This window comes from Venturia canescens, chromosome 9, assembly GCF_019457755.1.
Source record: "Venturia canescens isolate UGA chromosome 9, ASM1945775v1, whole genome shotgun sequence".
In the NCBI taxonomy this organism is placed as follows: Eukaryota; Metazoa; Arthropoda; class Insecta; order Hymenoptera; family Ichneumonidae; genus Venturia; species Venturia canescens.
In genome coordinates, this window is record NC_057429.1 from 10,829,941 (window position 1) to 10,845,728 (window position 15,788).

Below are 15,788 nucleotides of genomic sequence, written 5' to 3' on the forward strand. Positions count from 1 at the left end.
AAAAATAGTTTACGAGTCTTGATATCCAACCTTTCAAAAGTTGGCCAACCGATTAATTTGTCCCGCTGCCTGTATTTATGTGACGCAAGAGTTCCAGAGGTCGAAAGTAAAGGAGCTGCGAATGAAAAATCATCCCGAGCTCGTCGCTCGCTGGTCCGAGCTTGAATGTAAATAATACGAAAGAGAGAAAGAGAGATTCGATGAAACGCGCATCGGTGCAGTCCAATCTGCGAGTTTTCTCCGTGAGATACGGCGCGTCTTTATGCCACGAGGAGTCGCACCAACGTCGAGTATTCTCGTCCACCGTGACTCTTCGTTCCCGCGAAGAGTGTGCTCGCGCCGAGGGGCAGAAGGGGAGGAAAGACGCGCGTGCTGAAATATCAGAGCCCTCGCGTACAAGTGCCAAACGCGAGTGAGCGTTGCGCGCCGTGGACGCGACTACCGCTCAACGTCACCGCGGAGCGATCCGCGACCGCGGTAATCGCAATTTATTGCTCGATAAACAACCTCGGTGTAGGCACATCCGTCGGCTGTGGCAAAGCTCGGCTAGCACGATACCGAGTGGACGGGGGCGCGCCGGGCTACTCCGCGAATCCCTTCGGCTTATTCCGTCTATCCCCTGAAAATCCTCGGATTCGTTAAAACCCGAAAAAACATTGGGGGCTCCCAGGCCTACAGAGAGATTGGCGCTTGGAACGAAAGTTTCTCCAATTGCTGCCCTCGCCGAGCTAAATTAAATCGCGAATCACTCGCCCCCACTCTCAGAATTCTCGCTCGTCACGCATTATTATGCAAACCCGTATCGATTTATTTATAGAAATCAATGGAGATCCGCACTAAAAAGCGTCTACGAGCGGAAAGATAAGAGTTGAAAGAGGCTGCTGGCGGTGCGCGCACAGCGGCGGGAAAAGAGGAAGAAGATCGAGGCCGACGTGACCGAGAAAAACTAGTAGCGGCCCCATAGATCTGCGGCTGCACGTATGCAGCCGCGTTCTCAGGCCGCTCGCGCCGCGGTAGAGGGCGAGAGCAGCTAGTTTCATCCCGCTCCTTGACCCCTCGCCCGCGCGCGACTATCTTCAACAGTCGCTCCCTTTTTTTACCCTCGTTGCGTCTCTTTGTATCACTCGATCTCACCGAGATACGAGGCGAGGAGCTAGGGGCGGGGGGTTTCGCTAATAAGCCGGTCTTCACTTTGCCGCGAGTCCGCGCGCGGTACACCGATCGTGTTTTAACTCGTCCGTAATACGCACCCGCGCGCTCGCGAACCTGGAGGATATTCAACGCGTGTACGATCCGCCGATCTACCACTTTGTAGTACACACCGTGGGCATCCGATAATTGGACGCGAATTACCATCGCCCGATTCGCTCGCTCTCTTTCTTCGCGGATTATAACCGCGAGTGCGAGCATTTTTCACAATCGCTCGCACGATCTCGCGCATCACAAAGTCGCGGGCGCGCGCCTTTTTTCACACCAATGAAAAACACTCGCGTTCGAACAACGAGCGATTATTCGGGTGACAATAAAATCGAGGTTCTATAATAGATTCGAAATTTTATCGTCCGTCGCTCAGCCTCCTCAGGCATTTTTATTGGACTCGATATTCCCTCGATTTGACCAACTTTCTCGGGAGCAATCCCGAGAAGGTTTCTAACGACATTCGTTTTGGGACGGCACGCACTCCCGCGGACGTCGTACCTCAAGAATTACATGCAGCCGCCACCGAAGTAGTAGAAGAACGCCCTCGGATTCTCCGTCCTGAAGCGATTCACGGAGGATGAGCAGATCCGTCTGAAAGACGAGCGCGATGGGCCGAATCAGCCGGAGCAGAGCTCTTCATCCGCGCGCGCGCGAGCGCGGCCAGCCCTCGGGCCACGAAAAAACCTTCGTGATACTGACAGAGCGGGCATATAAATCGACCGATAATCCGCGTCTTCCTCGACCACATTCTCCTCTCGTATACATATTAGTAGGGCAATATAATGCCAGCAGCATGCAAATAGGCGAGAATCATTTTTTTCCTCTCCTTTTTTCATTCCCATAAGTTTACTGTATGCATAAAATCTACTTGAGCGTATAATTTCGCTATTAATCAAGACTTTTTTGGCTGAATTTGGGAGCGCCGCGGAGATAAACATGTCTCAGTGCCCGACTGTCCACGGTCTCGGTCACTTTTGCGCCTTTTCTTCTCCTCACCGCGCGCACGCGCGTATCGCAAGTTATATTTCAACTCCCGTATACCCAGTGTCCCGAAACTCTGATCTAACGGCAACGGGGCTTATTTTTCTCGGCCATTATCCATCCAAGTCTTTTGATTCGATCATTGAATCGATCTGGAGAATGGAAGGAGCGAGTGTCGAGCGAAGCGAAGAGAAGAAGCCAAAATTTCGTGTCTTACGTTCGTGGAAAAGCGTCGGAATAATTTATGAAACTGTTGAGACATCCTGTGACGGAATCAACGATATTAAGACAACAATTCGTGATGTTCCGACACGATGCAACACCCGCTTTATCGCAATTCACATTTTTTTTTTTTTGGTTGATTCAAACTTTCGTTGAGCCAAAACGAAAGCTTTGACGAACCGAATTTCAGCGCTTCCCCAGGGTTAATCGAACGCACAAAAAGCTTCGACGAATCAGCAAATTTCTCACAATCGAAGGCTCGCGACGTATCGAAAGCAGTACTGCGGCGCCCAGCACAAAACCGAGTAATTTTGCGTCCAAGCTTATAACACGCGAATCGGAGTGTCACAGGCGCTGAATAATCGACCGTTCGAGCAGTGCGATAGAATATTTCGTTGAAAGTTGAACAAGGCGATAGCTCCGGAAGGTTGAATTTATGAAAGCGCGTACGAGGGCGTTAGCAATTTGAGGCGAAGCGAGTGGTACGACACGGGCTTCTCCCTTATATGAGCACTACAAGTAAATGCATTCGTGGGTGGATCTACTGATGCTATAATTGTGCACTCGGTTCTCTGAGATCTTGGCTTTTCAATGAAAAATCAATACACGCCTTTGTAGACACTTTACCCCGTGTGTAATATTCATCCGCGCGCGATATACGAACCTTTATATACGGGCTGTCTCATGAGCGTCGACTCGTAACTTCGAAGCTTATAGAGATCAATGCCGAAGAAATGGAGTTCTCGTTTCGACGGGAGGAGTTTGTCCCCGTGCTGCTCGTGCGAGACAAACTCGAGTTGGAAAAACTGCATATTAAATCTGAGGAGATTCTCAAGTGATCCAAGATCCTACGGCGGGTGCTAACGGTCGGAAAGAAAAACCGAAAATTTTCTCCACGAGGACTCCTGGCTCAGCGAAAGTTACGGTCCGCCTCATCGAAGGAAGCGATTCTCCCGACACGCTGTATAGGAATACTTTAGCTTAGCGTTATACTCGCTCTTGTATATCCGAAAAGGAACGGAAAGCACGTTGTCCGAGGGATCTCGTGTATATACGCGGCGGTACAGCACTACTTATGAGCGTAAGTATCGCTCGAGCGGGCTGTCCCCCGTACAGTACAAGGGTATTATCTGCCTACGCGAGAAACGTGTATACGTACGTTTGGTGCGCGCGGCGAGGCCTGTGGCTGGCACACGTTAGATGCAAGTGTATACACGGCCGGACGAAAAGCTGAGGGAGATGGTGACCGTTAATGATCTTCCCACTCGTACCGATTCGTATATGTTGAGCGAGCCAATAGTACACCCCTGGGCCCCGGTTGTCAGTGATATCGCGGCGTGTTCTTCGGCGCGGAGCATAAACCATAAGCAGGATTTGATTAACTGCGGTGCGCGCGCGCGCGCGCGCGCGGCAAGGGTGTTGAGAAATTTTTCGTGAGCGCAATCGAGCAGGAAGCGGTGCGAGAAAAATTGATAAACTTCAGGCTATCTCGGAGATATACGCTCGAAAGTTTATCGGTGCGAGGATATTGAGGCGAAGCGAGAAGGGCTCGGGCTCGAGAATTTTAAAACTCGACCCTTTCTCGATGCTTATCCGATTAACGGGGCAATTAAAAAGGAGGCGAGGGACGATTTCTCTCAACTTATGCTCCGCCCGAGACGAGGCTTAGGTTAGGTCGCGAGAGCGTCCGGACACCAATCGAATCGGTAACAAACGATTCGAGATACGGTCAAAAAGCATTCTCTCCTTCGGCCTCGAACCGAACGAGAAATCTACGGAAAAACTTCGCCCCAGGATACACCGCTTATATTCCTCCGCGTATATAAATGCATCCTCCGTCCGCTCTTCCTCTCGCACGACCACACACGCTCTGGGAGCTCCGCTCCAACTCATCCGCTCTTCCCAGTCAACCTCCCGGCCTCCTCCCAGCTAATGTTTCTTTTAAGTGCGAACACAAATTGTAACTGAGACGATCTGGAGCCGGTCCGAAAATAAAGAGTAACCATACTTCTTCACCCTCCGCGATAATATTAGTATTCTCGCTCCTCTCTCTCTCTCTCTCTTTCTCGTTCTCCGCACTCGAGAGACGAACCCCTCGCCGCGCGCGGATCAAATTTCGAAAGTCGTACCTTCGCTCTCGCCATTACCACAGGAAGCCGAGAACCTCGGGAATCCTCTCGACCTAATATCGCTATACATCTCGCTAAATCGTCACTGCGTACCTCCATATGAGAAAGATTCATTTTTATAACAATTGATATCGTTCTTTCCCGAGCTTCCGGATACCGCGGGATATCCGATCGCGCGATCGTTCGTCGACCGCGGAGCTCCCGGGCACGAAAACGCGGATATTTTCCTTCGGGATTTTGACATTTGACGTTTCAACTTTAAATGACGATTATATCGCACCGCTTTTTTGGGACTCGGTGAATTCGGCGATGGATGAAAATTTGACTCGCAACCGAAAGGATCGCTCGGGACGAGACTCTTCCGGGTCTGGAGTCCGCTTTCCGGCGAGAATCTCAAATCCCGCTGTCGGAGAATCTCGTCACAAATAACGCATCGCGTTAAGGGATTTCGATGAACGCGGATTGAAAAAATAAATAAAAATGGGAGAGTGAACGCGAAGAGCCGGAGAAACGTGCTGGGGAGGGAAAGAGCGAAGAGAGAAATAACTTGATCGTGTTTGCAGCGAGAAAGATGAGACGCTTTAAATATTTGTACCGTAAATCGATGATGTTCATGATCGTGTAATTATACTCGAATTGCGAGAGATCTTCTCGCGGTCTTTCCATATTAATGCTCGCGAGGCCGGTTTCTTTATTTATACACAAGCGTAATATACGTATAGATAAACGTATGTGGAAAGAGTCGAAGGCATGTACGGAGATAATTGATCGTGGAACTCTATTAGCATCTCATTTTCGAAGCGCAACGTCGCTCGCTATCCGTCGCGCAACAGTATTACGAGCCATTGGAATAAACTCTCCCTCTTATTAAAGCCGCGAGGATGAATCTCCTTTCGATCGGATTCCGAGGAGAATTTTCCACCGCATCGAACGAGATATAGCGCGAGCTCGAGTGAAATTTCATTTTTTGGCGCAGCCGAGGGCTCGCGCAGGGCTTACCGTTGCCGGAAAAAAGAAAAGGTTCAAAGTTGCGTTGCTCCTCGCGAAAGAAAGCTAAACTCCCGATGGACGTGGTCAGATAAAGATGCAGGAATAAGTGACGAGTCATCGCGAGAAAGAGCGAAAGAGGTTGACGCTGGCGCACAGGAGGAAGCATGCAGGGAGGGCGGCGGGAGGGGGTTAAATAAATCTCCGCGAGATATGATCCCGAGGGCAAATTCCTGGCTAACGAGTAATTTCTGTTTAGCATTGAAATATAGTGTACGCGATCCAATTCTTGAGACAGTAAGAGAAAGATTAAGGAAGCGAGAGGGACGAGGCGCGCGTGCAGCAACAACAGCAGCAGCAGCAGCAGCATCAAGTGTGCAGCGAGGAGAGAGCGAGAGAGGACGAAGGAAGAAAGACGATTGGATGGAAGGTACGTGATAATTTAGTGCACGATTAACATTACACATTGTCCGCGTAATTAGTCACGATCTCGTAGCTACCATCACAAATACACAAACATTCGTACGTACGAGCTTTACATGCACTCATATATCCTTAGATTTTCATTAATACGAGGATCATCCGGATTGCTATCAACAGGCCACTTTCTATTCGTCCCTCGAGGCTCGCGAACACGCGAAACGTGCGCTACCGTTATACCCCCTGTCATCGTAAATGTTTCCTTTTTGTGACCCAATTGTCACGCCGTTACATACGTCGAAAAGTTCAAATTGCAAGAGGCTTCGTTCCCGGGGATTTGAACTCGAAATAGTGAAGCAAAATGCGAAATATTTCCAGACATATGCTTGCATCGATAAAAGTATCGTTGAATGAATAAATACAATTTGTTGGTACAACCGTAACTTTTGTCGCGGCTGAGTCTGGACTCTCATTTGGCGGATTTTCCTTCCTCTAACTCCGCCGAAATGGAGCCGAAATTTATTTGTAAACTTCGCTCCGTTCCTATTCGAAGTGGATCCTCCTCGTCGCACGATCCGTTCACCAACAAACTAGTGGACAATCGCACATAGACACACTTACGCTAAGATTTGTATAGATAGATGAGAAAATGTGGATAGGGAGCGCAGAGAGAGATGATCGTGAGGCAGCTCTCGGTCCCCTCTGACCCGCGATTCTATGGCAAGTGACTGTGTATACGTATAAGAAGCGCGGTGGCTGATTTATGGCCTCGAGCGAGTCCGCCGCGTCGCGGATCGCGAATCGCGGCCGCTCGCAACAGATCTTCTTCCGCTCGCGGCCTCCCAACCGATCCCGGCGAAAGCTGCTCTTCCCTCGTTCCCGCGGGGATCCCTGACCTCCTCCCATTCCCCGCTCCAATCTCCCTTTTCCCTCGTCACACGTCCACACGAACCGAGTCGCAAATTCTAAACATAAATCGACCGGAAGGAAAGCCCTTCCGAGAAATCTGAAAGAAAAAACAAAACTTTGTGCAATCATCGATCACGAAAAACGAATTTGCCTAATTTTTAAATCGCGGCATATTCGCTTATTACCGATGCTTTCGCACATTCGGTCAAAAGTATTTTTCACTCCAGTCGATTGCACAGAATCCAAATTTGCACCGAAATTAAAATCATCCCTCGATTATCCATCGGGATGAAAACGAATGTGGAAAGGAGGATTAAAAATATGCCAATATCTTGAGATTTTCTCTGGATAAGGTCAAAGGGCCGTAAAGTTTGCGGCATGAATGTGATCTCACGACGGCGGTGGGGTTTCGTACTGTAATAGTAATCTGCTATGCACATGCACTTCCGCAATGGACCAGCTCTCGTGTTGCATCTCTCCCTCTCAACGTTGTTGTTGTTGTTGTTGTTGTTGTTGTCGTTGTTGCTGTTCTGTTGTACTTTTATTCCTAGTTCTTTTTATTTTATCTTGTTCGTCTTAAACTCAGTGGGATTTATGCTACACGCGGTAGCTCTACGCGTATCCCGCGAGCGAGTTTACATTAATGTATGAGGGCAATCGTAAAAGTTGATGTGTACATACGTCTCGATCTGGACCGTCGAAGGAGGCGCACGATCGCGGCTCGCTCGACCCGAGACATTTTCTCGTTTGACTTAAAAAATTCGCAACATGCTTCTCTCCTTCTGTCCATTCAATCCTATACATAGATGTATATACATACATAGAAACGATCTACGAATACGTTGCAGCGCAGACTCTCACAGATCGAATATCTCTTACGGAACTCTCTTAGCAGGAGAACGGACTAATGGAAAACGTTGTTGTTTTTGTTTAAAGCCGTTTTTTTTGGCGAGTCGCTAAACTCGATATGAAGAAACGAGCGTGTGTGTATGGCCCTTACGATCTAACCTGCGATTCTTCCTAATCGTACTTTTCTCTACATAAATAAAGCGATGAATAAATATTGATGAGAGTTTTTGTTGTTGGGAGCATATATCGATGTTATTTATTTGCATTTCCGAGTGTATACGATAACTCACATAAATTATGATGATCCGTGGAAAAAAAATGTGCTTACACGATCGTAGGAACTTTTACCATGATTATTGGAGGCATCGATCAACTTATCGGATGGGAATATCGCTTCGTCGTAATCGAAGGCTGCTGAATCTCGTTCAAACAACACTCGAAAACAACGAATGAGCATTCTGACGAGTGCGCGTCTCGCGAATCAAGCTCCGCTTGAGATCCAATAGTGTAACGGATGCGAAAAACTACGCAATTGTTCAACCTCGTCACCAATGACCTCGTGTCCTTCGCATCGACTCATCGAGCATGAGAAAAATCGTATTAATAACTGACAAAACTCATCGAGATGAGAATCTCGCCGAGTCCGATATCGCATACGCTCGCTCGTTGCGCATCTTCTCACGAGTGCGTCCATAAATCTACATGCTCAGCTTTATTTATTTAGCGTATTTTCCTCAATCTCCGAGCGCGTCTCTCGCTTGCTCTCGCTCGTTGGCAACTCGACGATGATACACGCGCGCGTCGAAACGACTCGAGCGCGCAATTATTCGAGCAGGAACTAGTTATTCTAATATGAGTCATTAATACGAGAGCCACGTTGCGCGGAGAGGGATCGTAAAATAATTCAGGCACACACGGGGTGAGGTCATCAGATCTGGCGACTCTCTCTCTCTCTCTCTCTTTCTCTCTCCCACAAGGCGCGTCTTATAAATAAATACGCTCCGGGTATTAATACAGCGCGTGTGTACGCGCGTACAACATTGTTGAAGGCACACAAGTATAGCGGAGGAAGAAACGAGGCAAGGTTGTGTGCGAGAAAGGATGAAACGCGCTCTTTCGTAATTGCGAAGTTCAGCGGAAAAGGCTCGCGCATGTGACGGGAGCGGGAGCAGCGCTGGTGCTAGTGCGGCTCTCTATCGAAGATGGAAAAACGAAGGTAAGAAGGAGCGATAAGGCTGGCCGAGTAGCGTCGGTAGCGGCGGGAATTCCTCGCCGCAATTCCGCGTGAGAATGTGAATTTTCCATTTTCGCGAAATTCTCGATCGGCGACTCTCGATCGCGTAGCCTAGTATTTACGTTTCGGGGCTGCTCGGCCATTGAAAACCGAAGAGAGAGAGGAAGAGAGAGAGAGAGAGCAAGAAAAAAAGGCTCGTGGTCAGCAGAAAAAACCACGGAATCCGCTCGTTTTCACGTCCTCGCGATAAAACCGTGCCGCAGCAGCAGAAGCGTTAAAAAGATGCTCTGAGCGAAATGGACCGCGAGCGCACACCTTAAAGTTCTTATAATTCAAGGAATCTCCGAGCGATTGGTTTATTGCCGAATGGAAGACGATGAGTGTAGCAGAAAGCACCACTTAAAGGGGTAATAAAAGTAAGCGCTAGTTTCGGAGAAAGACTCGGCGATGGCGCGCTCGGTCCAGCCTCGCTCTCCTCGCCTCTCTCACTCTCGTGACACTCTCGGAGCACCGGACCCCGTATTGCAGCATCTTTGCTGCTTATCGGACGACGCGATCATCACGGATTTAAAAGAGAGAATAAGAGGAAGATCTCAACAGCCAGTTATAATAATACGAAGGATAAAACGAAGTAAGAAACGTCACGACTCAAGGATACTATCAACTCTCGTGCGTGCGTGCGTGTGCGTGTGTGTGTGTGTGTGTGTGTGCGCAGCCTATGCGTGGGAGAGACGACACGATTTTGGACGAAACACTCCTGGCCAGCCTCACTCCCACAACTCGAAAGTCTCCGCAATACCCGGCCACTCTGCGCGCACTCTACTATCTTATAAAAACGAGACACTAAACGCTTCTCCGCGACAATAAAATATCTGATTTTTATTTCTCTCGTGCTCGCACCATATTCATCCTGGTTTTCGCTCCTCGCCCGATACGTCTTACCGGCGTGAATTATAATCGAGGATCGAGAAATACTCACTTACGGATTCGAGAGACCGCGGCGGGCGCGTGATTCGACGTCAAATATCTTACGAGCAGTTTTTTCTCGTAGGAATTTAGACCCGAGGCCCGTCGATTCCGAAGAGATCTGGTTTTTTTCGAAAGGCAAAATAAGATTAACGGAAAGTCAAACTTTCGGGAGAAAAAAAAGAGTGAAAAAAGCTCCTCGTAAATCGAACCTCCGAAAGATTCGTCGTCGCCTGGTTTTTCAACCCGGAACCGTTACTCCTCGCTCTCATCCTTCCAATAAGCTCTGTTTTCGACGCATCATTCGAAAGTTAAATCAAGACACTCTCGTATACCGGACAAGAGCGCCATTAACGACGACGCACTGCTTATTATACGACACTATACTCGAGAACACACGAATGTGCATATACGCGAGTCAAACTAAGTACAGGGATTGGTAGCAGGTGGTAGAATATCCCGCGCATGAAAGTCGCGACCTGACATTTCGCTGCTGCACGGTGCCTTCCTCCGCCTCGCTCGGTCGCCTCCCGTAACAACTGCCAGAGAAAGAGAGACGAAAGAACCACGGAGAAATCATACGCGTTGAGAATGTTCCCTCCGCGAATTTGACGATCGAAGTTGAGATCGGGAAAATCAAAGTTTTTTGTTGTCATTCGCGGATTCACCTCGCCATGAGGTTTCGCGACGTCGAGAACAAAACTCTCGAGGAGGAAACGAATGAAATTCGACGAGAACGTAAATCGTGAGAGAACCGCGCGCGCGTTTTTTTTTTTTCTTTTTAGTTCCTCAAGAATTGAGCTGCAACCTCAAAAAATAAGCCGTAGAATAATCGTCAAAGAAACCACAAAAATTCGCATCCTCGCTGAAACTTTTCGCCGAAAAAGTTTTCATACCGATATGACGCTTCCTTGGATCAGGGGAGCGTTAACGGATCGCGAGCGACGTTTAATTCGAAGGGGAAAATCGCGATCGCGAGCACGAAGACGCAAGAAGAGACCGCGGTCCTCGCGCTCGCGAGAGGCATTTCGCTCCTCTCGGATCGGGGGGGCCCGTCAACTGACCTTTTACCGGTCCCGCAAGACCGATCGAGAAAAGAGGGATGGACCGGTATCTCGCTCCCGCGATTCGAAGCGCATTTTGCCGCCTGCGGGGGTTCGAAGAACGCGCTCTCGCACTCCGAGCCTTGCTCGACTTTCCCCACCGATATTTATTTCCTCTCGAAATTCACTTGCTGCTTTTAATCCGGATTTTTAATCGGGCTCAATTATTTTACGGGATTTTTTTGCCTCGATTCAGTCACTTTGCTCCCGAACAGCATTGAAACCGTCGTTCTCGAACTTTCGAATTCGCACTCGAAGTAATCGCGTTGCTTATCATTTTTCATAGTGCGCGCAGAAACTCCATTCGATGTCGTTCGTATTTCGGTTCGTATTTCAACTCGATTCGTTCAAAAATTCAACAACAACTTTCGAGCGGGTCGCACCACGGAATGTTGAGTTTTGCCGATATTTTCAATCCGCCGGAGCGTGCGTGCTCACTCGTAATTGCGATTTTGATGAATCACGCGCGGTATATAGCGATAGGCGATAAATCAGCGACATAATGCATAAATTGAATGGCTTAATGTGGCAAGAAGCAGCGAATATCTGCTCAGGGTCGTATCGCGGGATAAAATGAGCAAAAAGTAACTTTTGTTACGAATGCACTGGCTCCGAAACACCTCCGTGGACGAAAAATATACATTTGCGTTATTTATTCTTTTGAAAGAGTGTCTTGAATCGCTCTTAACAAGGACACTGATCTTTCAGAGCGGCGACGGGGAACCGGCGGGGAAGGGGAGGGGAGATGGAATGAGAACGCGTGAAAGTTGTTAAGATCGCCAAAAATTCGCGATAAATTGAATTAATGTGCGATACAGGCCGCCCACGCGGAGAGTCTCGTCTCCGGGAGGATCTCGCAATTAACGGGAATCGCCGGAGCAAATGTCAAGTTTTCGAAGGCCTTCCTTCGAAGTTTTCGAGGTAGGTTGAAATCGAATGAATCGGATCGAAGCTCGCGCGAGCGTCAAAGCTCGAACTGACAATTCGTCGTTTCGCGGTGTGCGCGTGTGTCGATAATTCGCTGCTGCTTTTAGTCATGCTTTATTGAAAGGTAAAATAAAATGCGGATAGTAAAAAATTGCGGATGGAGGAGCAATTAAATAGCGCGAGGAGCGCGGATTAAGATTTCTTTGGAGTTTCGAACTGGCGGAGCAACTAATTGAACAATTTATAAAATGAGGATGGCCCGCCGCGGGTGATCATCGGAATTGCGTAATTTCGAATCCTCGCACCAGATTCGCTCGCGGCCGCTTCATCGTATCGTGTTTCAATGTCGTTGCGGGAAATTACGCGAAAGAAGGACGGGGGGGGGGGGGGGGGGGGGGGGAAAGACGCGATGATCGAGCCGCCGCGTGTCCTGTGGCTCGAGCCAAATCGTTTCTCGCACGCAAGCGATCAGAGTGCTTTTTCTCACTGGAAATCGCACTCTTTCGTTCGAGCACTTACGAGAGACCGTGCGTGCCTTATCGATTTCGACATTTTATTAGCCACCGCCGGATCCGACATCATCATCCAACGGTATCGTCGTTATAGTTACCCGAAACAAGCGAAAAAACGCCTCCGAAAAAATACAACCCGCGCGCTTAATAGTTTCGCACGCGTTCCTTCAACGGCGTATAGGGCAAGGCTGACCGTCGGCTGACAGACTCCCGTCATGCGATATCACCATTTGTATGTCAATTTTGTAACATCCAGCCGCCGCGTTTATGCTAAATTTATCCTTCGCTTTAAGGCGCACCGACGCACCGCTGACCGACCATAAATATGAGCCAACAAGTTCGAGTGTCATATGTTCAATCTCAAAATACCATATTTTTGCAATGAGCGTCGATTTATTTAAAAAATAAACATCATTGAAATGACACGGCAATTCGTGTCGGAACTTCTTATTCGCGCGTCGAGTTAATCATGATTCAGAGGAACGTTTTCAAGTCAATTCAGGGAATCAAAGCTCCCTTTTCTTCCCCCAAGGCGCATGCATATCTTTCTCGCACTTCTGCATCCACTTTTCAAATTCATTTTCAAGAATAATGATCCCTCAAAAATTCAACGGAAAATTCCTGAGCAATGAAAGCAAAAAAGCGAGAAAAATGTTCTCGTCGTTTTAAAACGTTGCTGCTGGCTAGTTCCCAAGAAATTCTTCTGTTTAAGAAAAGATTTATAGGGCATCCGAGGTGTTCGAAGAGCAAAGTGTACCGAGAAGCCTGAAGTCATTCCGGGTTACCGAGCGGGATAATGCGCTCGTGGCTATTTCGTCTTCGCGAGAGGTCGTAATGCCAACTCGCATGGCAACTTCGCAGCTGTAAAATTGTGAATTATTAACACTAATATATAACAACAGAAGAGCCACGTACAATCCTGCCTGAGAGTTGACTTCCCTCTGAGGATTGGCTCACGAGAATCTCTCAAAACGTTTCCCTCGTCTCTTTCCTCTCCGGTCGCGTTCGTCTCGCATTTTCGCGACTGTACGATGATTCCCATTTACGCGAGCAACTGTCTCTCGTCTTATCGGTTTGAAATTCAGATCGATCCGTCGCTTACGTCTGATGAAATATAACACGTGCAGCCTAACCTTGACTCGCCTATCCAACGAAAAGATAATTGAAATTAACTAAGCGCGAGTCCATATTCGAGTGGTGCGGAGAAGCAAAAAAAACTTTTGAAAAATAAAAAATTTAAAGCTATAAGTTTTCGATATCGAAAGTTTTATCGGTGAATCAATATTTGCACTTCTGGCATAATATTTTCATCGACGAAACATTTGTTGTATAATCATAGCCGTTAATTATTCATCGAAGAGAGGGCTGTTGACGTACTTCAGATGTTGCCAAGCTTCTTTATACAATTATACATATATTCGAAACAAAATTACTCGAGCTCGATCGAAAAAGCTGTACGAAATGGATGATTCAGCGTTTCGAAAAAGAGTATAGACGCAGATTTTTTTGACACGCTTGCAAAAACCTAGCGATTCATCGCTGAAGTTCTTCCCATTCGCAATTCTATTTTGTCTTCAAATTTTTTTCGAATACACGATTGTACAAAATTCAGTTACGAGCAACTGTGCCTTGGTCAATTCGTATCAGGGAACGCCGATTGTGCGCTTTCGTGTATTATTTCGACACACGGAACCTAATTGAACTAACCGAATCAATATTAAAATCGTAGCTCAATTGGAAAAGTAAAATCGAATTAGTTTATACTCATATGCTTTGGATCCAAAATTTTATTACAAGACGAATTATTAGCCTTCTCTTCAGCTCACTAGTGAGTCGAGGCTAATTATCGTTCTACGCTTATTTAATTTATTCATCATAGCCGTACGAAAAGGGTATAATAATATCTCAGCAAAAACGTATAAAAGCTCGTTTTTTTGACGATTTCTCAGCAGTCTAACGATTCAACCCTGAGGAAAAGTCGTGCCTCCATTATTTCTACAACTGTTTAATTCTCGCTCTTCGTATTTACAATGGAGAAAAGTATTTACGCCATTGCTTTGCTTCTCATTTTTGGTTTCATCGAAATTCATTCTTATCCTCAACGTTTCAATGTAAGTTTCACGTAAAATTCAGTATTATTTCGATTTTACTGTTTCCCTCTTCTCATATATTATTCCATGAAAATTTAATGAAACGTTTACGTTAACGCACTTTTTTCAATCAATCACCAAGTCCATGTTTTCGTGGATTCTCGAAAAAATCTTTTAGTCACAAATTCAAAAATCTTTTCCAGGCAAAAGTTGGTGTGACGTCAGTCGAATCACTTGAAAACTCGAGCAATGAAAAGGTAAGTTATACAAAAGTCATCGATTCACGAAAATCTCGAAAGGAAAATCATCGTTCAAAGAATCATTGAAAAACAGTAAAGTCTATATCCAGAAGAGTCAAAAATATTCTGAATTTTTTTTTCCTGCTGACTGATTTGTCTACAAATATTTGATTATCCCTCAATGAGAAAATTTAACCAACGAACCTACCAAAATGTAATGAACTCAAAAATCCAAATTCTTGGACCAACCTTGAATCATTTCAATTTTCATTCGATGACATAATCGAAATATTTTTGAATTTTATTTTTCAGTTAGCTAATCATGCATTTTGGGCCGATGATGAACTCTACGGTAGAGAACTAACTCGTCGCAGCAATGAAAGAGTGAAAAGAACTCCTAAGAAAACGACTACCAGTCCAAATTCGACTGCAACTGACACGAGGCAAAACAGGCCGACCGTGATTGTACGTACTCCAGAGCCAATAAATCCGACGAATCGTCTCATGCAAGACAGACGAAGTGTGATTGTCCGAAATCCAATGGCAACAAACGTAATAAACGTATTGAGAGAATACGATAACCTCGTTAATAATTTAATGAGACAGAATCATATAAGCAGAGAAGAAGCAATCCGCCGCGCTGAATTAGCACATCCGGTATCGCCGAACCCACTGAATAACATTCGCAATCACTGAGATTCCAATTTAGCGACTTTTGCTATAGAATTCAATAATAATAAATAATTGACTGATCCAAGTAGTAAAAAATGAGACTTGTAACGAAAAATTGAAACTGGAGTTCTGGCCTAAAATTCAAATCCATGTAATTCGGGTAAAGTGTTTTTCTGCGACTGGATTCCCCCTCTCAAGTCAATTATCTTCCCTCTCCTTACAATTATTGTCAGCGATACCAATATAACAAAATAAATTAGTAATAAATTTTGTTCGATCTTTAAAATTTTGACATTATTTCACTAAACACTATCAAATAAAACTGTTAAAGACTTTTAAAAAATAGTC

General features: G+C 46.5%; 2 protein-coding genes across 2 annotated transcripts in view; one reads left to right on the forward strand and one right to left on the reverse strand.

Annotated features, from left to right (window-relative positions):
* LOC122415944 (putative sodium-dependent multivitamin transporter) overlaps positions 1 to 15,788 on the reverse strand; it is a 105,679-nt gene that overhangs the window by 8,531 nt on the left and 81,360 nt on the right. The window lies entirely within an intron of this gene.
* LOC122416577 (uncharacterized) lies at positions 5,733 to 15,726 on the forward strand. Its single transcript, XM_043429642.1, has 4 exons — positions 5,733 to 5,763; positions 5,834 to 5,949; positions 14,733 to 14,786; positions 15,081 to 15,726. The coding sequence occupies exons 1-4, from the start codon at positions 5,733 to 5,735 to the stop codon at positions 15,462 to 15,464; spliced, it is 585 nt and encodes a 194-aa protein (XP_043285577.1). The 3' UTR covers positions 15,465 to 15,726.